At 36.6% G+C, this 27,288-nt stretch overlaps 1 protein-coding gene across 3 annotated transcripts in view; it reads left to right on the top strand.

The window, feature by feature from the left end:
* The window catches only part of ARHGAP15 (Rho GTPase activating protein 15), an 831,062-nt gene that overhangs the window by 37,967 nt on the left and 765,807 nt on the right, over positions 1-27,288 (top strand). For all 3 annotated transcript variants that reach the window (XM_072613186.1, XM_072613188.1, XM_072613185.1), the window contains exon 2: positions 16,991-17,177. In XM_072613186.1, the coding sequence (XP_072469287.1) occupies positions 17,013-17,177 (165 nt within the window). In that variant the 5' untranslated portion in view covers positions 16,991-17,012. The remainder of the gene's footprint in view (positions 1-16,990; positions 17,178-27,288) is intronic.

Here is a 27,288-nt window from a genome sequence, read left to right as displayed (position 1 = left end):
GAAAGAGAATACTTGAAGAAGAGGATATAGAATATTTCTAGTTGTCTCTATGGTTGTAAGAAATCCAACGCAAAAAACAACACAAGTTGGATCAAACAAAAATCAAAAAGCTTGTGTATTTCTAGTAAAATGAACAAAGAAAACAGTTAAATAACATCAAGAGAGGTGACTGAAACTCTAGAGATTCTGTAAAAGGGGAAAGTTCCAGGGCTAGACCAGATCCACGATTGGCTCAAGTGCTTCATAGTGGCACATGAATTACTAGAGAAGAACTTTACCAGCTTTGTCTCAGACACAAGTCTGATCCCATTAGCTTAATTACCAAATGTTGAGTGTGCCACTGAGCCCTCCAAATATAGACCTGTTTTGGGTTTCATATTTTATGCAAAGCACACTGAATTTGTATCTCTTCAAAAACAAATCTATGAACACTTAGAAAAAAAACACAATTTGTTGGCTGTCCCAATATAAATGGATGTGCCCTAAAGTCTGAAGGATATGCAATTATCCCTTCCAGGGTGGAGGTGCTCTGCAGTCTGGAAAATCCATATAATATTTTTTGGCCCTCCCTTTGTAACAGAGAAGTCTGAATTGTTATGGTGTTAAAAGACAAAATATGTCCATATTATACAATACTATACATATATTTTATGCATTTCTGAACTTCTAAACTTTTTCTGTGTCAAGTGCTGGCCTTTGCTTGTTGTCTGCAGCTTCTACAAACTCCCCCCAAATTCCCATTTAATTTGTCATGCCTGCCTGAGATATATTGAAACTAGGATGGGTTAAGTCATGGCAAAATGGAAGTCTAAGATTGATTTGGTGATATTTGAACAAGCATCTGAAAGTTTTGTAACATTTATGCTTCTTCCAATGAATGTCACAAAGCATTGTGGAATGGAATTTACCATGCTTATGGCTTAATCATGTTCTTCACATGTTTAAAATAGACCCAAAAGACTAGAGTATTTGATGTACACTTGGAAAGCTGTTCTTTATTTAAATATAGCACCACACAATGATGTTGAGAAAAAATGATGTAAAGTCACAAGAAAATCTTCTTAATCATTTGCTGCTCGTAAATGATATCAAATTACATACATCCACTGAAAATATATTTAAATATTTTCACCATCTTTTGAAATCTTCAGTGATAGTAAAATGCAATTTGGATTCAAAAAGTATACAATTCTTAATGTGTATTGGTTGGTTGGTTGGTTGTGGTCCTTTGTTCTCAAAGAGGACCAAAATGACATCACCGTGATAAAGTGAAGTTTTAATGTATGTACTGTGGCTGATCAGACGAATACAAACTTGGAATGCTCTACCTTAGATTGGGCACAGATAGTCCATGTGAACATCTGGAGTAGTTACTCAATTTTGCACATCCTATGCTTCCTTTGTGCTGTTTGTAAATATAGAGGCTGAATACTACTGGCTTCAGTCTAGAGATCAAAAATGACCCAATGGATAAAGGGATACTTATAGATACCAGGGCCCCTTCCAAGGAAAGAAATGTTCACTATAAATCTATCAAGGAAAAAACAGAATGTGAATATTGCCTTGCTGAAATACAAGTTCACTAGGAAGACTATATTTAAAGCTATTAACATCTACATAACATCAGTTTTAAAGAACACTTTCAGAATTATAAAATGGATCCTAATAGATTTAGAATTTAGCTAACAAAATCTCATGTAATATTAATGAATCATAGATCCCATTTGCTGTACTACAGTTCTGGAAATATTAGAACTTCATCACAAAAAGAGAAAGGAGATGGTCAGAAATCATCAGTTCATATGATAAACAGATGAAAAACTTACAGAAATTCTTTGGAAACTAACAAACATCCCTTAATCTAGCAATAGTAAAAGCTGATAATAGATGTATACCATTGGATTTATTGAATATAATAAAAAATATTTAGCTACAGATGGGGTCTGAAAAATGTCTAAGTTTGTAAAGTTGTATCAAAATTCCCTTTATCTGCAACATTCACATGAAATCAACCAGTAACATGGAGCCAAAGGAATGACAAAGAAATGACCACATCATGTGATTTTGTTTATGAATCTATAGCCTTGTGAGGGCAATTTTGGACCAAGTCATCGTTACTAAGCATTATAGGCGGAGCTTGGATTTATTGCTCAATGCAGACTGTACAAGGAAATAATAGAAATTGTGGAACCATTACTGAAGGGTACAAAAATGTAGCACCTATGAAATACCTAGCAAGACATCGGGTGGCTAGAATTATACATCAGAAGTTTACTGTATTTCATAAAGCAAAAGATAACAAATTCTGATGCTATAACTATAGACCTCACAGTAACCTTAATAATTCACCAAAGAAACCACACTGAGCAAAGGCCATTAGATAGATCCACTGACCAGATAGAACACTGAATTTTTTAAAAAATTAAGAATTTTTAAAGAATATTTTTCATAGATATTCCCATAACAAGTGCTCATAATCTCTAAGCTATAAGGAATGAAAACTCTTCAAATATAGAGATAACCCTGAGGAATAAATAAGAACCATGTGGAAGATATCCTTTTTCCTGCCTGCTACTAAACCCATCACAAAAATACTTTTAGTGACCCTGATGGAGATGAACTTATATTCCAATATTTGTATTCAATTACAAAAAAGCTTTTATTTTATCCACCTATGCAATAGTCCACAGACCAGCGATACTACTATCTTCTAATGTTTTGGGGGGTATAGTTTGAAGTTGTTTTCTAGAATGGGTGAATTAATTTACAGCTTGACTAACTGACTAATTTTAATATTCCTGCCATTGCATATATTCCCCAAACAATCACCATTTTCCTCTTTTATTCTGGTTGTGAAACTGATATTATTAGCCATATTATAGTAATTTTGATTTGCATTTTTTCTAACGTTAGTAACTTGAATCTTTTTTTTACATGGTTATTAATAGCTTGGATGACTGATTTTATGAAATGACTGTTCATATCCTTCAATTAGATATCTATTGTGATGAACATTCCTTTAGTCCAAGCCCTGTCTATGTATGTAGGTATGTATGAGTATGTGTAAGAACAAGATATTCCTTGAAATGAAGTGAGCCAAAGTTAGGTTGACATGACTTCTGTGCTTGATCAGAATGATTATTATGTTCAACAGTGGACTACATAGAAGAAAGAACCAATGGAAGAAAGGTTGGGGGCATGCTGAAAACAAGAGTAGACACTCTACTCTTCCCTGTATCCAATGTTCCGAAGCCCTATTTCTTTGCTATCAATTTTCTGATTCCAAGCTTTAGTCTACTGCCACTATATGGTATAGCTGTTTTTTATTTACATGACAATCTATCATCATGAAGCTGAGACAGCCACTCTGATTTTTCACCATTGATACTTGGATATAATAAGCAAAAACTGACTCACCAGTTTTTTCCTAAATTAGGTGAAAAATGACAGAATGATGTGTTTGTGTGTGTGTGTGTGTGTGTGTGTGTGTTCATCCTTTGTTGCCAAAGACTATGCCATCAGAGAAATAATGACATGACTTGCACTTGACTTTGTTTTGAGTGAGGGATGGCTGTGCAGGTCACCAGCCTCACTTCTCCTCCAGAGCCATCTGAATCCAGTGACCAGATATTCATCAGGATGACAGGAGATGACCCAGGATGAGGCAATTGAGGTTAAGTGACTTGCCCAAGGTCACACAGCTAGTGAGTGTCAAGTGTCTGAGATGAGATTTGAGCTCACGTCCTCCTGACTCTTGTACTGGTGCTCTATCTACTGCACCACCTAGCTGCCCTATGTCCCTTTAGAAATTGAAGTGTAAGGAAGGCTACTGTCGCTAGAGATTTGTGTTTTGAGGTAGGCCTGACTTGGGGTAATAACTTGGCAGTTGTAGGCCATTTAACAGTTAACAAAAGGAGATCGACTCAATCGTAGCAGTAGATGCATATTCCACAAGGGTAAGCACTGATGACTCTTTGAGCTGATTCAGCTTTATAAAATTCCATTGTCTGGGTTGCCCATATTTTTCTACTAGCCAGGAATCAGAGAGTGCCTGGAGTTCCTCATGTCTGTTTTTATACTTAAATATTCAGGAAGTAATGTTAAGTAAAGCCTGGCCTTGAGTGTCCTGGGCCAAGCAAATCTAAATGATGTTCTCAGTACCATTAAAGGAAAAACTAACCTAACTTGCATGGGGTAAAGATTTTAGGATATTGCTCTTTCCAAAAATGTAGGTCAAAAGTTGTATGCTCATATTTGAGCAGTCTACTATATAATTTTAAGTATAGTAAGAGAATAGGTCCTGTGATTGGACTGAGGAGATGTTTGGCTATGTGGTATCACTTAAGAAGAGCTAAAGAAAAACATTTTCCTCTCTGGTCCTACTGTGCCTGAAATTACCCTACTAGAAATTAATTCCTTTGTATTCTTATCACTTCTTTTTCTTTTTTTGTGGGAGGGGAGGGGGAGAGAAACATACATACATACATACATACATACATACATACATACATGTATATATAAATTTGTACACACAGACATAAAAAATTGATTAACTATTTACTCATGCCAATCATTGTGCTAAGTGCTAATGATATAAATAAAAAACTGAGGCATCTATGTACTTGAGGATCTCATATTATGTTAGAGGGAGATGACACATATAGAAAGATTCATCTCTAGGGTGGATGGAAAGGCCCAAAGTTCTATGGGACAAATTGTCAGGGCTGTTGGAAAGGCATGGGGTGTACAGAGGGCAAAATAGTAGGACAGATAGATGTTACACTGAGATTTTGAGGGTACAGAGGCAGATCTTAGACCAAGGCTGAAAATTCACATATAAACACAATTGTAAGGGACACAGAAAGGATCCTCCCTGAAGACTTCAGAATGACTTTAGAGTGTCATAATGGTAACATTTAAGGCTGCAGAAGTTATAACTCACAAAATAATAGATGATAAAACTGTGTGGAAGACAATGGGATGATCAAATAAGTACTATTAATTTGGCAAGTTTTTATCGTATAAGTAAAAAGTAAGTAATCAAGTACGAGAGGTTCTGATTTAAGACGCTGAAAGTCTACGAGTGACAAACGAGTGACCAAGAAATGGCAATGGGTAACAAGGCCTGCTCAGTTGAAAACTGTGAAGAAAGTTAAAGTGGAGCTTTGCAAACCGAACGTAATATTCCAGATCTGATATGAGGACACTGGCCACTAGTGAGTACTAGATATCTTTGGTAAGGTTGCAATGTAAAGTGGGGAAATACGGCCAAAGTCGGAGGTGAAGGGAATTAAAGATAAATCATACATATATCAATTCAACAGGCAAATATTAAGTACCTTCTATGTGCAAGATACTGTGAGGCACTTGCAAAGGATACTTTGTATCTTGTGTATATCTTTTGACATGCTTTATTCTCTGTTGAATACAGCTAGGTAGCACAGTGGATAGAGTGTCAGGCCTGGAGTTAGGAACTGTGTGAGTTCAAATCTGGTCTCAGACACTTATTAACTGTGTGACCCTGACCAAGTCACTTAACCCCATTTACCAGTTTCCTTATTTGTAAAACAAACTGGAGAAAGAAATGGCAAAACCACTCCAGTATCTTTGTCAAAAAGAGTCGTATATAATCAAAACTACTGAACAACGATTCTCTGTATAGAAGTGAAACCATCCTGTATCTTGTATCTCATCTTACCAGGTGATACAAATAGGCAAATAAATGCTTATAAATGGAAGGTAGATAGAACACCAAGAACTATGAAGCAGAGGAACCCCAGGGCTCTATGAGGGAGATGTGAGGATGGAGAACACTCTAGGCATCCTGTGTAAAGATTGGAAGCAGGATAAGATTCCATATTACACAATTTTGCTCAGGGTTAAAACAGCTTATACAACTTACATAACATTCCCATTTTCATTCCTTATATAGTCTCCATCTATTGGAAATAACAGTGGTAGACCTTAACATATACTGTCTTGCTGTCTTTGGTAACTACTGTGCTCAAAGGGTTCCCCCCGTTCAATGTGCTGCATACATGAGAAGACTTCTTATCTTATTTCCTATATTATAACACCTGCTCAGACCAGACAATGGCACCCAACAGGGTGGCTATGGTCAAATTTCTTTACCGTGATCTTCCTTTCTCATTACGTTTGACATTTCTGAAACTGAGTTTTATTGCATTCTCTCAGCTTATGGAAGTGGTCTGGGGAAATTAGACTTAATAGAGATATAGAAACCATAGGGAAAAAAAGAAAAGGAAAGTGAACTGAAAAGAAAGTGGAATTAAAATGTTGTTTTGGTAAACGGCTGCAATATAGAGACAGCAAACCATTGAAATGTGAGTTAATTACGGATTTGTCAGGAGAGTAGAGCCCAGAGGTTATGCCACATATTACTATAGCTACCACAGTCAGGACACATTTTGGCTGGGGAGGGGGAGGTAGGAGAAGAAAGACAATGACACTCTACTACATATGATCATCAAATCTTTCAAGGGAATAGGAATGGATTTTCTAAAAAACAACTGTATTTGTATACTGAGTTGCCTAGTACCTGGAGTATATATTTAGAGGCTGATACTTCCTGTCTAGAGCAAGAACAGGTTGCCTAACATCTGGGAGGCACACCCTTGGTATATACTTTCCTCTCACTTATCTGCATACATGTATTTCCTTAGTAGAAGTTAACTTCATTAAGAGCAGATTTTTTTTTTCAATTCATCCCCATCTCTTCAGAACCCTGCACATAGTCATAACAAAATAAATGTTTGTTGAATTAGATTGAATTTGATTCCACAACTTTCAGTAGGAGAGGAATCCTTCCTTGAAGTGAGGTGTGTTTCACAGAAACACTAAGTAAAAGCCTAGCCAAATATGAGAAAAAAGGATGTCTCAGGGTCATCCAAAAAGTCAAGATCATAGATGAAAGAGCTGGAGGATACCTTAGAGTGCATCTCGTTCAACCCCCTCATTTTTCAGATAAGGAAACTGAAGCCTAGAGAGGTCCTTACTTGCCCAGTTCAAATCATGCTACTTACTACCTCTGGGATCCTTACTGATCAAATCACTACAAAGTTCTGGGCCTCAGTTTCCTCATCTGTAAAAGAGGGAGTTGGACAAAATGATCTCTAAGGTTCCTTTTGGCTCTAGATCTATTATTCTATGAAGTAACAAAGCCAGGATTTTGAACCCAGATTTTCCAACTCCAAATGTAGAGTAATTTCTGCTATGGGACAATGACTCATGACACCTAAGGTGATTTTTCTTGTTAATATTGTAACACATGCCCTATTTAAACACAGATAGTCTTTCTACCATAAAATGTTACTTTTTAAAAAAGGAAGTTGAAAAAATTCTTCCTTTCCCAATACTTCTGAATTCTCTTATAAGGAGAAGGGGAATAATTAATTTTTAAAAAATCAGAAACTGGCTATTTACTGAAGGCAATAAATTTTATAAGTTTTACAATTAATATTCTTTACATTTACAGCTAGGTCAGGGTCACTACCTATAATTCTATTGTTTTCAGACAATGCAAAACAAATTATTGAATTTTTAAATTTTTAGTGAAATTCCCTTAATTCAGTACTTTTCCTTTTAGAGATCCTGGAGGAAGTTGAAAATTTTCTCTTCTCAGCTAAGATTAGGCATCCATTTTAACAAGTATTATATCATGCTGCTTCACCATAGGAAGTACAAGAGATGCTATTGTTTGGGAAGATGCAGACTATCCATATTTAACACCGGCACAATTGAATCCATTTTCCCTGTGTTCATACCATTTCCTTCAGCGCTCACTTTTCAACCCAGCTTCTTCCTTAGGTTTTGTTTTAATTCTTGGTTTTGGTCAGTCAGAAAGTATTTAGTGAGTGTCTGGAGTGTACTAGTACAAGGTACTTACTCTGTGTGTGTGTGTGTGTGTGTATGTGTGTGTGTGTAGGTATGTGTGTGCATGTGCCTGGCATCTTAAATATGAACTGTACTAATAAAAGCAAAATGATGGAGCTCAGTTTGAGGAGATTGTAGCACCAACATGATATTCACAAGGCCCACAGCGGCCATGATTATCCCAGTGCAATTCTGAATCACTAAATATAACACATTCTTCATATGGAAGACAGAACCAAAACATTTATTCAGACACTAGAAAGCCAAATCCATCATAGTAACAAAAATCTATACACAGTAACAATGCAGAGAACAACACCATCTCTAAGCTTTCCCTCTGTTAGGCTTCCCATAAACCAGCTCCCTTAAACAAATTCACAATCTCTTTTACTCACACCAGGTTGACTACTTGCCTGCATCCTTCCTAGCTCTGACTGCTGTTGTGACCAACTTTCCTCTCAGCTCTGCTCTAGCTCTGTCTCTTCCTATTCCACCTGTTCAGCAAATCTTCCATGTGACTCAGACTTCCATGTGACCCAGGCAGGTCACACAGGTCTATTAATGAATGGGAAAGATCTTCCTATTTAAATTACCATTACAGAGACCAATGTTCATTTCATAACTGATACAAGTCATGTAACTTTGAGCAAATCTTGGGATTATAGGATCTTGGATTTAGAGCTGGATGGAACCTCCAGTGCATCTCATTCTAATTAGAAAATTGTAGTCTACAGAGATTAAGTGACTTATGTAAGGTCATAGAGGTGGTAGATGGAAGAAGAGGAATCTACCCTCAAAGTGGGCCAAATTGTGAGGTGAAGAACACTCACAAAAATCTGCACATACTTCAGTTCAGAATTTAAGAAGCATTTATTATACCCCTATTATTTACTCACTTCAAGTATTCCATTCTTTCCTATATACTACACTGGTTTATATCATATCATATATCATATTTTATCATATCATATATCATATATATCATAGAAAGAGCACTGGATTGTGGGTCATAGCTCCTGGGTTTGAATCCTTGCCCTATTACTCACAACCTATGTGATGTTAGTCAAATACTATTACCTTCCTGGACCCTAGTTTCCTTATCTTTAAAATTAAGAATTTGGCTGTGATTAACAAAGGACTATCTCATAACATATCCTATGCTTCAATCAATCAATATTTGATAAGTACATACTATGTGCCAAGCACTCTGCTAACACTTGGTTAGCTTTATAGGCTCTGAAGAAATCAGTGATATCTGGGGAAAAGTATGGTGGAGTAGGAGCCCCACTTGACTGGTACTTGGGAGACCTCCCTGTTATAAACTGCTGACTAGCTATGGGACCTTGAGCAGATCATTCATCCACTGAGTATCAATTTTTTCTTCTCTGAAATGAGGGAATTGAATAGGATGACCTCAAGGATGCCTCACAAATCCACAAATTCTATGCTACTCATTCTCTTTAAGTCCTTTTTTAAATCTCTTCCAGGGGAAAAAGGGTCTGAAAAAGTCCCTTCCCCACTGAAGATGGCAAGCAGCCAAGTCCTAGCATAATTAACATAGTTCAACCAATTATCTGAGGAGCAATGTTTTAAATTTGTAAACAGATAAAGCATCACATTCACTCCCATTGCTTGTGTTGTGAGTGGGAAAATCAGCCCCAGATTACAAGAGGATAAAATTTGTTGTGGGGAGCAAAAGTTTGTCTGGTTTCTTTCAAGTGTCTTTTAGTTCCTGCTTCCTGTTTTTAAGAGAGTATTGAAAGTGGAAGTATTGAAATATCACAAACTATTCTTGTTCTCCTGGCATGTATAAAACCAGGAAGCCCAGAAAAACTGAGAAACCAATCTTAGGAGATTTATATTTCAATTTCTAGTTCAGAGGGATTCATTTGGATGAATGAATTTTCAATAGATTTTCAGGGGGTAAAGGAATTGGACCAGGGTGGAACATATGAAAAGCAAATGAAGCTTTCAGATATTTTATTCATTTCCTCAACCTATGTTTCTGGAGTCTTTATAATATGTATAGTTCCTACTGTAGACAAAGACCTATTTAAGTATGGGCATTCTTCCTGACTGATAAGTTATGAGTGGAAGATGATCATGTTTTAAAAGTATGCCTGTATTGTGAGTCACAGACTGTGAAGCTTTAATTTTATAATCAGATGAAATTTACAACAAAGTTAATCTGACATATTTTTTAAAATGCATGATTGATGGTTGTGTTGCATGGTAGTCAGGCTTAAGTCAGACCTGCACAACTTGTAAATTTCTTCAGACAACAGATAAGTTACACCAGAGACAGATTGACGATGGTTGGTTGCTGCGGGTCACGTGACAAGCAGGAGAGAGTGAGCAGTGGCAAGTCTACATTTTTTTTCCAGCTGCCCGAAATCTTTTGACTGCATGGGGTGCAGAGCTGGCTTAAATGGAAAGTAGTTCTTCTAAATTGATGTAATTAATATTACATTTAAGCACCCAAAGGAAGCATTTCTAGGGTCAGCTGGAGGGCAGGAGGAGGAGGCAGGATATCTATAAAAAAGGAAATTGTGAGTACCTTTCTAGACCTTGGGATCTATGATCCAGAGAAACTTAGGGTGCTGAGACTCCCTTTTTGTCTGGCAGCTGGTCCTCACAATAGCTCTTGAATTTACAGGTGCACAGTGCAGCACAGTGGAAAGATTATTGGATTAGAGCCTGATGACCCATGTTCAATCTTGTGTCTGCTACTTACTATTTATGTAACCTTGGCTTAACTTCAAAGGGCTTCAGTTTTCTATTTTTAAAAGGGGGGAGTAGATTAGATGGTCTTTAAGATCCCTTCCACCTTTAAATCTAGGTAGGATTCTACAATCCAAAGGAACAGAATCCAAACACATTGGATTAAGAGTAGGGTAAACTTATTTTCTGTGTATTTATTGAGAAATAGTATGATACATTCAAAAGAAGGTTGGATTTGAAGATAGAGGACATGGGTTTCAAATTCTGGCTAACCCATTTGCTACCAGTGTGACTTTGGGCAAGTTGTTTCTGCTTTGTGGTCCTTAATTTCTTTACATATAAAATGAGTGGATAGACTAGGTTCTGTTGTTTGTCAGTCATGTTGGACTCTTTGTGATCCCATTTGGGATTTTCTTGGCAAAGAAGCTGGAGTGGTTTGCTATTTCCTTCTCCAGCTCATTTTACAGATGAGAAAACTGAGTCAACAGGGTTTAGTGAGTTGTCCAGGGTCACACAGCTAGTGTCTAAGCCCAGATTTGAACTTACAGTGATAAATCTTCCTGATTCCAGACCTGGCATACTATACACAGTGCCACTTGGCTGTTCTGGACTGGATGACAGCCAAAGTACCTTTTGCTTATAAATCTGTGGCCCCCCCACCCCTTTGCTTTGCATGCCTCTCCTATTTCTCTGTTGTGTGTCATGGTGGAACTTTTCTTCTGTGGTGGAGGAATGACAAGTAGAAGTGACTAAATGTGGAAATGAGGAGAGAGATGCTGTAACCAGGGGTCACTGAACTTAGAGGGACCAAAGAGTTATGTATGATACATAGCCCAATCATTAGAAACAGGAATAAAAAACTTGAGGTGGGAGATTCCAGGGTGGAATGGCAGGAGCCATAAACATAAGCTGGTAATGGAGAGAGGCAGAGGTGTCTATCAATAAAAAGTCCCCACCTTCAAGAGTTCTACTTTGTACCAGATTGTGAGCCCATACTGAGGGATGTTCAGATCTCCACATTCCTCAATCTTAATCTATAGCTCAGTCATTTTGATTGTTAGTTGTGAATTGTGTTGTATCACCTATAATTCTTTTCCTTTTCACTGGATGAAGTTCTTCAGGGTCTAAGAAAACTGAACTGTGTATTTCTTAGCTCTCTTGGGTTTGCAACAGCCTATCTGAAAACTGCCTGGAACCGAGAGAGTACTGGATGTGAAACTGAGTGGTAAATGTGTTATTATGGATTGATTCACTTTTTCTGTCCCTTGCTAAGAGTTAAGCATTGTATACAATTGATCATGTTCTGTCTGTTTCTATGGAGAGTGACTCCATATGTCTAATTTTCCTTGCATAAATCCACATTAAATATGTCTTCATGTCAACAAGTTGGCTCAACAATCTAGAAAAAAGTGAAGTTGAAAGACAGAAAGCCTTCCACTCTCTGAGAACCATTGAGAACTTATTACTTCTCTAGCACTTCTATTCAGCGGGATGAAGAATCATAACATCCAGGGTGAACCTGGTAACCTAGATCAGGAGGTCCTTAATCTTATTTATATCACTGATTCCTTTTTCACTCTAGTGAGTGAATATAGGCCCCTTCTCAAAATATTAAAATTTATAAAATAAAATTGGACTACAAAGGAAAACAATTATTTTAATTGTTATTAAAATACTAAAAAAAATCCATTCCTAGATCCCAGGTTAAGACACCCTACCTAGATCCTGATTCTTTTTGTTTAACAGAATATACTCAGCAGCAAATAGTGGCACCTGATAGTTAACAATTTTATGTTATATTATATCCAATATAATTGAACACTTAGCTAGCTTAAGAAAACAAGGTGATTAATCATACTTCAATTCACCATGGCAAAGGTCATTCAGTCATTGCCCATTAGAGAGGACTGGATCAGAAGGTTGTTCTGGAACATGAGGCACTGCAGGACTGGATCAAGAAGTGAAACTGTGAAGCCAAGAGACAACCTTCTGGCTCTTGGAATATAGAAGTGGAGATGAGAACTTCAAGAATCAAAACTGTCAATTTATTCTTATTCTCCTACTTTTCTATGAAGGAGAAAAGCAGAAGACAATTTCCCTAGGACAGAAATATCTCACTGAACTCCCAGCCTTCTTCGGTAATACTACATTCTCACTAAACAGGACAGTCAGGTAGATTTATTTCCTCACACCACTTAGGTGGTTCCCATCTCCTCTCCTCTGGTTTACCTGCCACAGGAATGGAGAAATGTCAAGAAAACTGGGGATGTTTCACAGGGACAACCAAGGAGACACAGAGCTCAGGGGCATTTTATACACTTAAAGTATGGTGAGAAATATGGTAAGCACTAAAATGATGCATAGTAGGAAAAAGGAGAGGCAGCTCCTATCCCTGGGGAACTTACAGTAAAGTTGGAAATAAGATATCCTCTGCACATAAGACTGTGAGAGGAAAATAAGAGAACATGCACACACACACACATACACACACAAACACACAAGTTAAACAAACTGCAAAGAGCTGAGATAATACAAATGAAGGAAGTGATCAGAATGGGGAGGATTAGTCAGGGAAGACTCAATGCTTAAAAAACATTAACATAGGATATGATCTGGAAAAAAAAAAAAAACTATTGGCAAAGTAATTCTGGCACCGAAATGATAGGGACAAAGTATAAGAGGCCTAGAAGTAGATCTGCCTATCTGAAGGAGAAGGGTCTGAGTGGGATACAAAGTGGGATAGTCAGGTCAAGTAAACAAGCACCTACTATGAGCCAGACACTGGGCTAAGTACTGGGAGAATAGAGGCAAAAGTTCTTGGGAAATTGACAGTCTAACAGGGGAGACAATACCTTAATCAGTATGTTCAAACAAGATACATCTCTCTATATGCAAATACACGTATATTAATTGAAGATAATCTTAGACAAGGCATTGATATTAAGGAGGCTTCTTGCAGAAAGTAAGAATTTAGATGAGACTTCTGGGAAACCAAGGCAGAATAGCTAGGAGTGAAGTGACTCCTGTGGGAACCAGATTTTTCTAAAGGTCAGGAAAGGGAACTGGTTCAAAAAGAAGACAGCTAAGACAAGGTGAACTTTTTAATGATAGAACAGGATTCCTGAAGTCCCAATGAATGGGAAAAGAAGACACTTGATATCATGTTCTTTCCTCTGTAACACTACTGAATGATGACATGATTGGAATCACTACAGATGCAATAATAATTATCAAAACTTAATTTGTGTGTATATACGTATACATGCATTTGTATATACATGCACACATTCATATACATACATTATATGGTGGCCTATAAATATTAATGTGCTATGAAAATTTTATTTGCTTTATATACATAGTTACAAGGCATTAATGGATCTAAATCTAGCTGTAGTGAACTTTTCTATTCCTTTCTCTCCTCCCACTCTCCTAAAAAAAAAAAGAGTAATACTTAGAACCTGAATCCAACTCATCCTTCCTAATGTGGTCCAAAACCATTTAAAGCTAGGCCAGAATTAAGACCTGGATCTTCACTGCTTATTCATTCATTACTTCACTCTCAAAGAGATGCTTTCGTGTAATTTATTCTTATTGTAGTAGGTAACTTCATAAATATCATCAGATTTATTGCTTTTTTATTTGAGGTGACTAATTATTGGGCTATTTATGGAGAGAAACTGATTTGTAATGAAGATCATAAGCAGAAAAAAATCATAATATGCAAACAAAAGCTTTCTTTGTGGCCTGCACTTCACTGGTAGATAAAGGATATTAAAGAAATGATCGTTTATCTTTCTTCATGTGATTAGATTTAGCTTGCCTTTTTGCTTTGACCATTTTTCTCCTATTAGTTGTAGAGGAGCCTAGAATATAGTCCCTTTAAATCAAGAGGAAAGATCTTATGCATGCTGTAGTGACTATAAATAATAAATTGCCAAACTATTCCCATCAGAGTAGATATATATATATATATATATATACATATACACATACACATGCATATATATACATATATAATTATATAGGCATGTATATAACACAAGGAATAATATTTGCCAGTTACCAGAATTCCTTCATATAATCATAGTCTAACCAGAGAGATCTTTGGATTGCTTAAATCCTGCCTTGGTTACATCATTTAATCAGTCCATTCTCATTTGTGGCTTCAGTTGCAATTTTCTGGTATATAACATTTGCAAACCTTCACTCATACCTAGGATTCTTCACTTCCTTTTGTTTTCCTAATATAACCATAATAGTTACCATTTGTATAGCACTTTCAGGTTTGCAAAATTATTTACAAAGATTGTATCTTTTGATCCTTCAACAATCCTGTGAGGTAGGTGTTACTATTATTCCCATTTTTTCAATTGAGGAAAACTGAGGCTGAGAGGCGACATGCCTGAGTTTACACAGTGTTTAGAGAGAGTAAATGTCTCCTGTCTCTGAGCCCATCACTTTGTTTTTTGAGTAGGGGCAGGGATAAGAAATGGACCTGTGATTTTATTGATACAGGGAACTCCCAGATCAGGAAATGCCTTCAATGAATCGAGGTTGATACTGTGCAATTTGTAGACTTAGAGAGCCCTAAGAGATGAAGTGGCCTCTCCAAGTCACATAACCAGTATGTGTCAGAGGCTGGAAATGAGCTGGAGTTTTCTTGACTTTGAGGCCTGTCTACTAAACCACATGTTTCTTTGATTATCTTACTTTTATTAATAGTCTTAACTTTGTCTTTATCTGCTTCCTTTAGTTCTCATTTTGCACTGGTTACAATTATATACTGATTATTCTTAAACTGTGTCTCAGACTTTGCCTTCCTTCTAAGTTTCATGGTTTCCCACGAGATTGTCATGCAATAAGACTTCAGATATTGATAATATGATTGGACTTAGCCTGTTCTCAAGCACTCTGTGTCTAAAACCAACCCATTCACTTGAAAGCTGTTGGGGCCGGAGATCAGATAATTGAGTCCATTGAGCATAATTCATATCTTTCAGGCCTCTCAATTCCTTTTCCAATCATACTAAGATAACTAATGAAGAAAAGTCCTGAAGCAGTGAGTGATCGGAAGATTTTAAATGGAGTTGAGCCACTAGTGCCCACTATCCACTATCTTGGAAGGGGATGAGTATTCCCAGAAATTGAAAAGAAATCATATACTTGGCTTCTATTTCTAATTTCCTTTCTTTTGTTGCTTCTCTTTGCAAAATCTATCAGCTAAAGAATAGCGATGACTTGAAGAACTGAGGGCAAAGATACAAAGGATGGTGTCTGATATCCATACTGAGGCCATGATGATACCTTAGTTGTCCAATCCTTATTTAAAATTGTGCCAGGGTTAGGGAGGGGAGGTAAAAAAGGGCAATCCCTTTCTATGTTCTCTTGTTTTAACTGCTGGTTTATGTATTAATTTTTTATGCCCTTGAAGCTTGTTTAGACAAAACCACTGGACAAACTATAAACTTTCTTTCTTCCTGAAACATTTATATTGCTTTCCCCAGAGCATCCAATTTATGTCTATAGCTTGGTTCATCCCATTGGGACCATATAATCATGATTCGTCTCTTTTGTCATTTTCTGTATTGTTATTCTTGCACCATTAAATTCTTCCAAACTGATCTTTTATATGTAGGTTCATAAAAAAATAACCATCTCTCTTTTCTCCAAATTTTACATTAGGCCTAAGTCCAGCAAAGTCAGTGATACTGGCAGATGCTAACTGGTCAGGGAATAACAATTTAATCTTCTCCATTGCTACATTTCTTTTTTGTGGGTGGATAAAAAAGCATGATGATGAGGCCAAGGTCATGGGTTTGATGCTCATGTGAACCAGTTAGCTTCGTGCTTTTCCATAAGCAAAGACTTTTGAGTAAATTCTGAGGATCATCTTATGCTTGTATGCTTGTTTAGGGCATATGATGGACTGAGCAAAAGAGTTTGAAGCTTTCAATGTTTTTCTAGAAAACAAAACAAAATGATGGCAACACACCAATACAGACACCACCACCACCAGCAATGATGTATGCCTAGAAGGTGATGCACTTGGCAGTTTAGTCTCCACATAGCTATGTATTTCTCTATGCATTTTTTTGATGGTGTTGTGGTTTGGGGCTGACACTGTCCTCTGTGCTTGTTTTATTTGAGTAATAAATATTTTTCTTCTTTTGAAGTCCTTTAAGCTTGTATAATTTTTTCACATGGTAGAGGCTCCTTAATTGATAAAAAAAAACAACTATAAAGTAATTACTCTGGTCTTTAGTACTCAGAAACTGTCTTTTACATTTGTTTGATCTTTTTTACCCTAATGATTAACAGGCAATGTTATATTCTGCTAAGAGAATGTACATACCTAATATAATATTTTTTGCAGTTTTTCAGAAGAGCACTCTAACATGCAGAGTTCTACCAGTTCTGATGCCTCTGCAGAAAAACTGAATTCTTCCCACCGAAGCACAGGAGCTGTACAAATGAGAATTAAAAATGCCAACATCCACCATGACAGACTGAGCCAAAGTAAATCCATGATCCTTACCGATACTGGAAAGGTCACTGAACCTGTAAGTAAAATACCCCAAGTTTACTACCGTACAGATTTTTACTGTGAAGATTTTTTTAAAGCTAATTGCTCTTGACCTATCTGTTCTTGTAATGTGCATAAGAAAACTGTTTCTGTAATGTGTTTCATTTTTCCTACTTATAGTCATAAAAACCTCCTTCCCCCATCTCCACCCCCACCCCAGTGGTGAGAGGAAGAGCTGGGCTTAATCCAGTTATAAAATGGATTTGGTGGTAGACTGAAGAGCACCTTTGACTCATTTTAAGGGCCTCCACTATCATGCTTCAGTGTCATAGAAATAATGAGGCTACGCTAGCATGTGGTGTTTGTATTTCCAAATACAGTACATCACTTCCCAAAGCCAGGGGCTAAAATTAGCTAGGAACAAACTGAAACTTAAAAAATCTTCCCCCAAAGAGAGTCCCTTTCTCAAAATTGCCAAGTATTATGAGGTAAAAAATTATTGAACATTGGGACATGATGATGGTCCAAAGGACCAAGGGAGCATGGCTGCTTAAGGTTTGGCAAGTTAGTTGTTTCGTGGAGATTCTTTTTATCAGAAAGATTTGAAATACAATAGTTAGAGATGAACTCTATTGGCAATTGTGTCCCTGCCCCTGCACTCATCCTGAGCTACTAAACAAACTGATTGCTATGAGTCTCCTCTGGCTAATTTTCTTCCATAATGGTGGTAACTTGCAGCTGAGGCCATATGATGTTACAAAATTATTGATGCAATGTTAGCCACTCTTTTGGATTCCATATCTATTTTGTTCTCACAGCAAGATCAAGAACGAGAAATGGGTTAGCTAGGGACAGGCTCTGCATCCCAGTCACCCTTCTGAACCATGTGGGCTATTAATTGGGTGTTCTGTTAATATAGTAGGTGCCCATGAAATATTCAGATCCCTAACTGAGTTATTAAATGGAATAAACTTGCTGGGTAGCCTGTTACCAATCGTATTTATTCTGCATTTTTCATTCCAAGTTCAATTGCAAAATTAACCTACAGCTATTTCTTCTCGGGAGCTGGAGAAATATATGATTTTAATCATCCTTTCTTCAGTCGACTTAGAAAAATTTGGCATTGGGAAGGCAATGATTATATTTCTGGAGTGAGAAATATCTCTTTAGATCAAGGTAACTAATGAGAGATTCATTTCCCTTTATTTACTTTCTCATTTGAAAGTATCATCATCAGCTGGAAATGCATTGTGAAACTGACTTAGCTTTTCCACCAACTACAATGTTCTTCAACCCTGAACTCCAGACAGTGTTTACAGTAAATTATTGGAAATGCTATAATGTATTATCAGTAAGAACTGTACCTTTGAAAAAGTTTAAAAGTTAAGTATATTTAATGATGCCTAACATATTTTATTGGCTGTGTTTAACAAAAGGCACTAGGCTGCAGTTGTTTTTGACAAGCATGAAAACATCACAGCATGAGACTGCAGAAGGAATTATGTAGAGAAATTACAAGTGATCCATCTCTCAATGAATTATCCACCTCAATAGCCTGCAGAACTCAGCTACCAATTAACACCTACTTTATTACATGTTGGGATGTACTTAATAACTTTCATGTGTTTATGCACTATTACCTTGACTGATGCCTCTTGTACAATTAGGCATAATTGGCATATCAATATGCAAAAGTTAAAAGGATTAACCCTCTTAAAACTAATGAGCATTTCTGTATCCAGCTGCTAAATGAGACAAAATTAGCATTTTTCACTTTTGGGCAGGATTTTATCATGCAGTTTCTCATTGTTGATATTACCTTGTTACATAACTTTAGTTTAGGGGGTTGTATGCTGGACTGTTAGAGAGTAAGAGTTTGGGGAAGTTAAATGAGATGTAATTATCCTAGCTTCCATTTCGGAATTCTTAGTATGGACCATGTATATTTCTGGGTAAGGAATGAAAAAAGTTACTTTGGATTATGTCTACTCAGTGCATAATCACATAAAAGGGGTATTTTTGCTAGGATATGTCATTTCACCAAGAAAACTTGGCTCAGATGTGTGATATTGAAAGCTTGCCATGGCACTAATTTCCTTTCTGTCTCAGTTCTTTTCATCTCTTTTTGCCATGCACAATTTTCTGACTAGATATTGACAGAACGAAATGTATTTTGGCATATTTATTCAAACAAGCCTGTTAAAGTTATCTGCTCAAGCCAAAGTAAGAGCTTGGTTGGGGCAGGGGGTAGTGGTGTTGGTGGTGATGATGATGATGATGATGGCAGCAGTGGGTGGTAGTGGTAGAAGATAAAGGCAAGGAGATCACAGGATCTCAGAGTGAGAGCTTAAAGGAACTTTAGAGGTCATGAAATCCAACAATATTTATTTACAGATAAGGAAACTGAGGTTGAAAAAGATTAATTTACTTGCCCAGTGAACACAAGTAGTAAGTGGCAAATCTCATAATGAATACACGTAGGTACTCAATTAAAACATGATTTCTATACAAAGTGTACTGAAAGCCTTGTTTGAACTGGGCACTGATAGATTAAATCTCATCCAGACCAAACTTTGAAATACTTTGGTAATATCTTGGGTACGGTGGTCATTATGTGAGATTTTATGAGGCATCTAAGTGGAGTAATGAATAGAGTACAGGGATTTGGAGACAGGAAGACCTGAATTTTCATCCCCCTCTTTGGCACTTACTAGCTATGTGACTCTAGACAAGTCACTTACCATCTCTGAACCACAATTTATTTCCTCATCTATAAAACAAGGATAGTAATAACACCTATCTTATAAGATTGTTATGAGGATCAAATGAGTTGCAATATGTGAAACATTTTGCAAAATTTAAAGTGCTATATCAATGTATTTTTATTATGTATTTGGTGATAGTGATGCTGATAATCAGTTCAAAAAAGTGAAATATACTTAAATATTCAAATGAGCCATGGCCTTATTAGTGTGGGTGTCCTCTACAATTTTAGGGATTGAAACCTAACCTTTTCTGCCCAGTATGTGACTTGCATATTTTCATATTTTATATTTTTACTGATATATATATATATATATCAATAAGTGAAGCATTTTGTGACTTACTTTAGGATTTGGAACACAATTTAGAGTACAATGTATCATTGTCATATCGGTATATATTTTGTGTCCTGATCCAGAACTTGAAGTAGGTAAATATGTTAAAGTGTATAGTAGCCATATTAATTGCACCTAAAATATGTGCATGTGTATGTATATCTGTTAAGCTTATTCTATTTTTCTTTCAACTTCCTGGAGGCAATTTAGATTGAGAAAATCAGTTATCAAAGTCCCTGTTATTTTTGTATTGCTAATCTTTTAGAAATATATTAAATATGTCTCCTGTTTCCTTTAGATACCAAGTAATCATTTTTCACTTGATCAATAGAGTAAAGCCTTTGCAAAATTAAAATAGCAATCTGAGCATTGCTACCTGAGAAATGGTGTGAAGCATGAGAGTATATCAATGCAAGCGATCTGGTAACCTGTATCGACAGGGAAGAGCTCACTGGTCTAAGTAATCAGTAATCACTTCCACAACATCCAGAATTTATCTGTCTCAAGGTGGACTGATTCTTCTATTCCATAGTGTGACAAGATAGGCAAAATATTCAGCTTGTATAAATGTACAGGCAAGTGAATTGTGCCCCTTTAAAGGCTAAAAAAGCTAATACACAGTACAGCAACTAGCTCATTTGAAATGCTTAATGCAGTTTCTCATTCTTTCTAGTTGGTCTTATTCATAATAGGGATGTGCTAGCATACTAGATAGTTTAGAATAGATATTAATAAAGAGTTTAAACAGAGGAAATCATGAAACTGCAAACACTGGCTTTAGCAAGCAAGAGCAGTTTCTACATCTAATGCTGGTATCTTCTCCACAAAGCTGTATGAATATTCACTGTTTTCATCTCTTAAACCAGGCTGAAGTTCATTGCTTCATTCATAACTAATGCAAATAATTCCATGTCTTTTTTATTAGTATTCTGATTGAGATTTGGGAATCTCATCATTCAAAAATGCTAACATATCAGAGCTCTCTTTTCTGCTACCAAACAGTCTGTGTTGTTTTTATTTCTTCTTCTTCTTTTTTAAAAAATATGTTATTGGGAAGACAGGAAACACTTTTCTTTTGTTCCTTATTCCTGTGATCATAGAATACTTGCCAAAGTTGTGGCTAGCCAAAAAGGCAGGCATAAAAATTGCTAAAAATATAAGCCTTCTGTTTAGCAGAGTTTTGGAGAAATATTATGAGATTGCCGAGCTTGTCCGTATTTACTTCAAATCAAGCTTATAGTCAAGTATGAGGCTTTGTTTGTATAAATTGTCCTGAAGTGGATCCTGATATTTAATTAAAATGACACTAAATCACATTGAATTGATAAGACTTGGCATCTCCAACAAAGGTAATTGCCCGTATTGGTTTTGTACAAAAATAGAGCTGCTTGGAAAATGTGCAGCCAACACAGACTGTCAACTCCATTTATAGATCGATATGTGAAAACCATTGATCAGGCAGGCATGTGTAACAGTAACACTTTGCATTTATTTGTTTTTTTTTATACCACATTAAGGCTTACAGGATTATAGGCTTCCTAAATATTTTGACTTCCTCATAAATATATTATCTGTTGCATGTTAATTAAATGAGAGTCTGCAGCCATTTCTAAAATTGTTTTTAGTTTGATGATTTCCTTTTATTGCTGTGGATCGTCTGATCTGAAAATGGATTAGTTTCCTTCTGCATAAAGATTATTAAAGCTTATTTTAATGTGCCCTATTTAGTGTAAGATGTTGATGTGTTCCTGCTTTGAAAAATATAGATACTGACAATTATTTCCTCTTAGCAAGTGGCTGATCATCTTTATTAACTGGGCATTCTCAGCATCCAGCATAAAATTATTTCCTGGCACCAAAGCACAATATTATTTTGTCGGGCGATTCAGAGAGCCCATCTCGCTGATTTCTTCTGATAGACTTGTCTCTGTCTTTCCTTGATACATATGCATATGTCTGTCATATCTGACTTTTCAGTACAGAGATCTAATCAAACACTCCATACAAAAGAAGTACATGAGGTGAGGTAAAGTCGAGTCCTAAACAAAGATGATTTGTGTCTCGTTTCTCTTATTTGAGGCTATTTCCTATGGGCTCACTATATATGCTGCAGTCTGAAGTTAACTCTTTCTTATCTCATCATCGTAAGGACAGTGTTTTGTTTCTAATCTCTATTGGAGGGTGGAGGATGGCACATGTAAGCCATTTTGGTTTTCAAGGAGAAACTACAGCCTAGTGGAATGAGGTTCAAGCAAGATCTAAGCTACAGATAGGACTTTGCAATAATGTTCCTTCTCATGGCATTTTCTTTGGCATGGAGAGGTCAATCTTGTTGTGAATGTCTTTTAATCCTTCCTATCTACATTTGTGAGTGGACTTTCAAGATAATACTCCTGCTCTTGCCCTCCGACACAATATTACAAGTATTATAAAGGAGTCAGAATGTCAGAAATAGCAAAAGTCCTGGCAATGTCAGGCTCAGGCGTTACCAAAGCTAACTGGCCCAGTATATTCCACAAAGACCAAAAGCTTTAATAACTGGACTTTTGACCTTTCCACAATTTGCGGCAGGCTTGGGGGGGAAAAGATTAAAAAACCTTCAGTGCTTTTTATTTCCCTTTGCTCTTGCAATCCCACATCATCTCATGCTGTGAAAATCTTTACTCTGTTTACTAAGCACAAATTAGGCTTGCCAAAGGTTGAAAAAGTTTATTAGTTCAGTTTAGAGGCCGGCACTTCAAAGAGCTAGCTCTGGTCTTCCAAAGGAGTGTCAGTCTGTGCAGGGCCTGGGACCACTGAAACTTGGACATAGCTAAATTTGTTTGTGATGTCCTACCGATTGAACATGGCTATGAATGTACATGAGATACATTTTTTAAAGTTAGTCCTCTGATTACTAATTTGAATCCCAAACTCTAACCTTGTTAGCATCTGGACTTATTTCCATAATAACAACCCCTTCAGAACCTACAAAGTAATGAATAATTGACAACAAATGAAATGTTTTGATAGTTGTCGGCACAAAGCATGTTTAATGTTTTGTGTTGCTTCCTAGCTAATTATGTAGATGACACATTTGTCAGACCTTGACTGCCATTAGAAACGTGTTTCCAGAGGGGAGAAAAACAGGCTATTCATAGAGTAATTAACTAGAATGCTCAATGACCTGTGAGAGATTCAAATAGCTGCCAGTTCAGACATTGTTTTGTTACAGAAGCAGAGGGGTAATTAAAATTCCAAATTACAGTGCTATGATGAAGCATTTGTTTGTTGACAGTATACTCTTACTCTAGTTTGTTAATTCTTTTTTAAATTGCTTCTAATCCATTTTATAGCTTTAGGAGTTCCGTCTTTGAATTTACTGACAACTAATATTATGGTAAATTGTTCTTCAATGGAGTACTGCATGCTTGGCAGTTCCATGGGAGCACAAGGTGGGTGGGATGGAATAGCTATTCTTTCCCTAAACTGGCATACCTTATGCTCTCATTGCAACACACAGACCACTAACAGGGAACATCTTGTTAAATATTATGTTCCTAATTGTGCATTAGGAAAGATGAGAAGGTAGGGAGTAAAGGATTTTTTTTTTTTAAAGAGGATATTCTAGAGAATAATATCGAAGAGAAAAACGTCCACAGCTTCAGCAAATGATCTTGAGGGGTATGTTGGGAGAGTGGGATTGACTTGACTGAAGAAGATGCAACAGTCTACAGGAAAAGCCTGACCAGATCGCACAAAGCATGGCACACTTCGCATTAGTAGCTTCCATCTACTGCCAGTGCCCATATGAGGAACCACGCTATCGTAAGCTAAAATGTCTTTTCAGTGAGCTGGTGGGGCTAAAGAGTGGTAAAGATTGTTCCCAAATCCAGAGTTCTCAGGTTATCCAAGCTAAAGATATTCAAGCTCATTTTTTTAAAAAATACTATTTGCTAAAAGTGGGAATAGTTTTATTAAATAGATCTGACAGAAGTAACATGGTGTTTGATGCCGGGGAGCTGACAGCGGCATCGAGTGAGCTCTGATTATCCTGAAGACACTGTCAGCTAGGATTGATTTCCACTTTCTCCGTTTATGTAACGGTTCCTGTAATACAGCTGACCCCGCATCACGTTACCTTGTCATTTCTCTGCATGGATCAAGACGAGATGAGCTGAAAATAGCTAGACACTGACCTTGAACTTGCCAGAAAAGTGAAAAGTGACAGTGGTGGGTTTGGTTGGTTTTTTTTTTTTTTTTTTTTTTTTTTTGAGTTCATGTACAAAGATGAAGGCGAACTCTGATTCTGTTGAGTTCACTATCATAGCACAAGGGGGCAGAGCAGTACTAGAGATTCCAGGTAAAACAGATTCCACGGGCGCCTGTGATAGCTCTGAGATCTGAGAATCAGAGCCAGAGGTCTTATTTTTAAATCTTAGTATAGACATAAAGGAGAATTACTGATGAATCAAAATCTTAGGTCCCCTAATGTTCATAATCAGTAATTTGAAAGTATATAGGCTAATTAAAATGGTTACCTAATACCCCACACTTCTACCATCCTCTAAATTATACTTAGTTCCCCCCCATTCCCTGTTTCTAATACCTTTCAATCTTAAAAAAATTTGGAAATCTGATAAAAATACTTGGAAACATTCTATAGATGAGGTTTGATGGCTAGTATTCTAAATGAAACTTTAATTTAAAACATGCTTTTTTTGTGGAGAAGCTTGGAAAATATTTTTTAAAAAATCTATTAAATACAGAAGGAGATGCAAATATTTATCAAGTGTTAGAGAAGACCGCAGAGAACATTCAGTTTGAATGAGACAGTTCCTCACCTCAATTTACAGATGAAAAAACTAAAGATCAAAGATGTGTTTTCTTCCTCTCATTGCTCCCCCCTCGTCTACCTCTAAGCATCTGTAAATAGCAAAAATAGATTGGGGAATTCTGATTCACAGTTTTTCCTGTATCTGTGTAAAATAAGCTTCCTCTCAACCATAACTCTTTAGTTCCTTTTGTTGTTGTTTTTGGAGATTATCACTATCAAATACCATTTTTAAAAAATACATGCATCATGATGTGTTTACATTTTAATTGGCTAAATACTTATCTCTAACTTCATATGATTATGGTATTAGAAATGAAAAGGAATTTATAGGTCATTTACATAAAAGTGAACTGAGGTCTGAGAAGATAAATGTCTGTTCAAGTTCACACATCTAGTAAGAGGCATAGGTAAAATTCACACCTGGGTCCTCTTGCATAGGATTCCATTTCTGTCTTATAATTATCACGATTTCTATATACACAGTTTCAAAATGAAGCAGAAAATAAAATGTTAGGGGGAAAGTTCAAGGGAATCACACTTGGATATTAATTGAAATCTTTTTCATCCATTTATCTATCGATCTCCCAAAATGTTGAGAAAGTTGTTCATATCCATACTTCATCTCTGTAGATACAGCCTGGGATATGTTGAAACTCCTAAGGCATGCAGAATAAGTTGGAGTATTTTGATGAGACTCTGGTGGATCACTAGGTTTTCAGGGGTAGGAAAAAAAAAAGAGTGAATATAGCATCGATGGGGTCTATATGCAGCTATTGTCTTCATGTGATAAAAATTCTATTGGCATTCACCAGACTAGAAAGAGCTAAGAAACTTTCTTCTTCCCCAAACTCAAGGTTGCCAACTAAATCCTTAAGACTTTCTGTTTGATTAGGATGCACAGACTTTGGTCTAAAAGCATATACTGCCCAAGTTATAGTTCCTGATTACATAGACTGCATCACTATAAATTAAGGCTACTAAATGCAAAAGTTAAACATGAAATCCATTCTGATTGCCTTATAAGAACAGTTTGTACTCTACTCACACTCACTCTGTTTGTACTCTACTCTGATTAAGGGGGTTGGGGATGGTTAGAACTCATCCCTCTTGGGGGATGGTGAAGGGTTGAAATGGCTTTCGAAATGGGCTATTAGCCCCTATTCCTGAGGTGCAGGCTGGCTCAAAGGTGCTAGCTGCTGAAACCCTTCCCCAGAGTTTTTCTTCCCTTCAGTGTTTGCATACTTTTAATAAGGGACTCTAGTCCCTGATGTTTTGAGATTCGGTTTATTGTTACCATCTGTTTAATTACCCTCTCAGGTTTGTGTTGGAAGCATGAAAGTATTTTATCCAGCCTCTGAATCCCTGCGTTCCTAAAGAGATATGGGTAAAGTACACGTCAGTTTTCAAAGAGCATATTAAAAACTGATAAACAGAACCATCTCCAAACAATAAAATGTAAGGAAATGGCATTATTTTTGACATTAATGTGTATTGCTCGTAATTAGCAAATGTACAGTGATATGCCACTGTCCCAGAAATAACGCCATCTTTTTACATATAATCCCTTTTTGAGATGATTGATTTTTATGACTCTTGTTCACTTACAGTGCATAGATACTATTTTTATTAGGGAAGTGGTATGGAATTTAAGAAAGAACAGAATACAGGGATGGAATATGTCAAAGAGGTTTAAGGATGAGCTAAAGTTTTAAATGGAGAAGTAATGAAACAAAGACAGGGCAAAGAGTTCCTGGGCTGAAACAACACAGGGGAAGCAAAGAGACACATTATCCCTATTTCTGTTCTTTTTGGTTTTTTGCTAACTACCCAGGAATTTACAGAGGTGGAAACCATGCAATCACTTCACCCTTGCATTTGCTTTTTCAACTCATATTTTATTTTGTTTTCACATTCTTGTGCCTTCAATTCAGGAGTTGAAAGTCACAAATCAAATAAGTCAGTCTTGGCTCTCTCTATCATTTTACATAGAAACGAGGATACAGTAAAAATATGTATCAAATTGTGTTAGGGCTTGGCATGGAGTTAGAGAATGACTATCAACCTCAGATATTTTAGAGGAGTAGTTCCTTAATCAAATATAGAATGTGAAATGTTTGAGTTTTTTTAATGAAGGAAGCTTCAGCTAAATTTATTGAATAATAAGTAAAAACAATTCAGTGGTGCTCTTTGAAATGAGCATCTTGTCTGGGGTTTCATGATTACATTAAGACTTT

This window comes from Notamacropus eugenii, chromosome 5, assembly GCF_028372415.1.
Source record: "Notamacropus eugenii isolate mMacEug1 chromosome 5, mMacEug1.pri_v2, whole genome shotgun sequence".
Classification (NCBI taxonomy): domain Eukaryota; kingdom Metazoa; phylum Chordata; class Mammalia; order Diprotodontia; family Macropodidae; genus Notamacropus; species Notamacropus eugenii.
The sequence above is the reverse complement of the archived record's forward strand: the minus strand, read 5'-3'. Positions and strand labels throughout refer to the sequence as shown.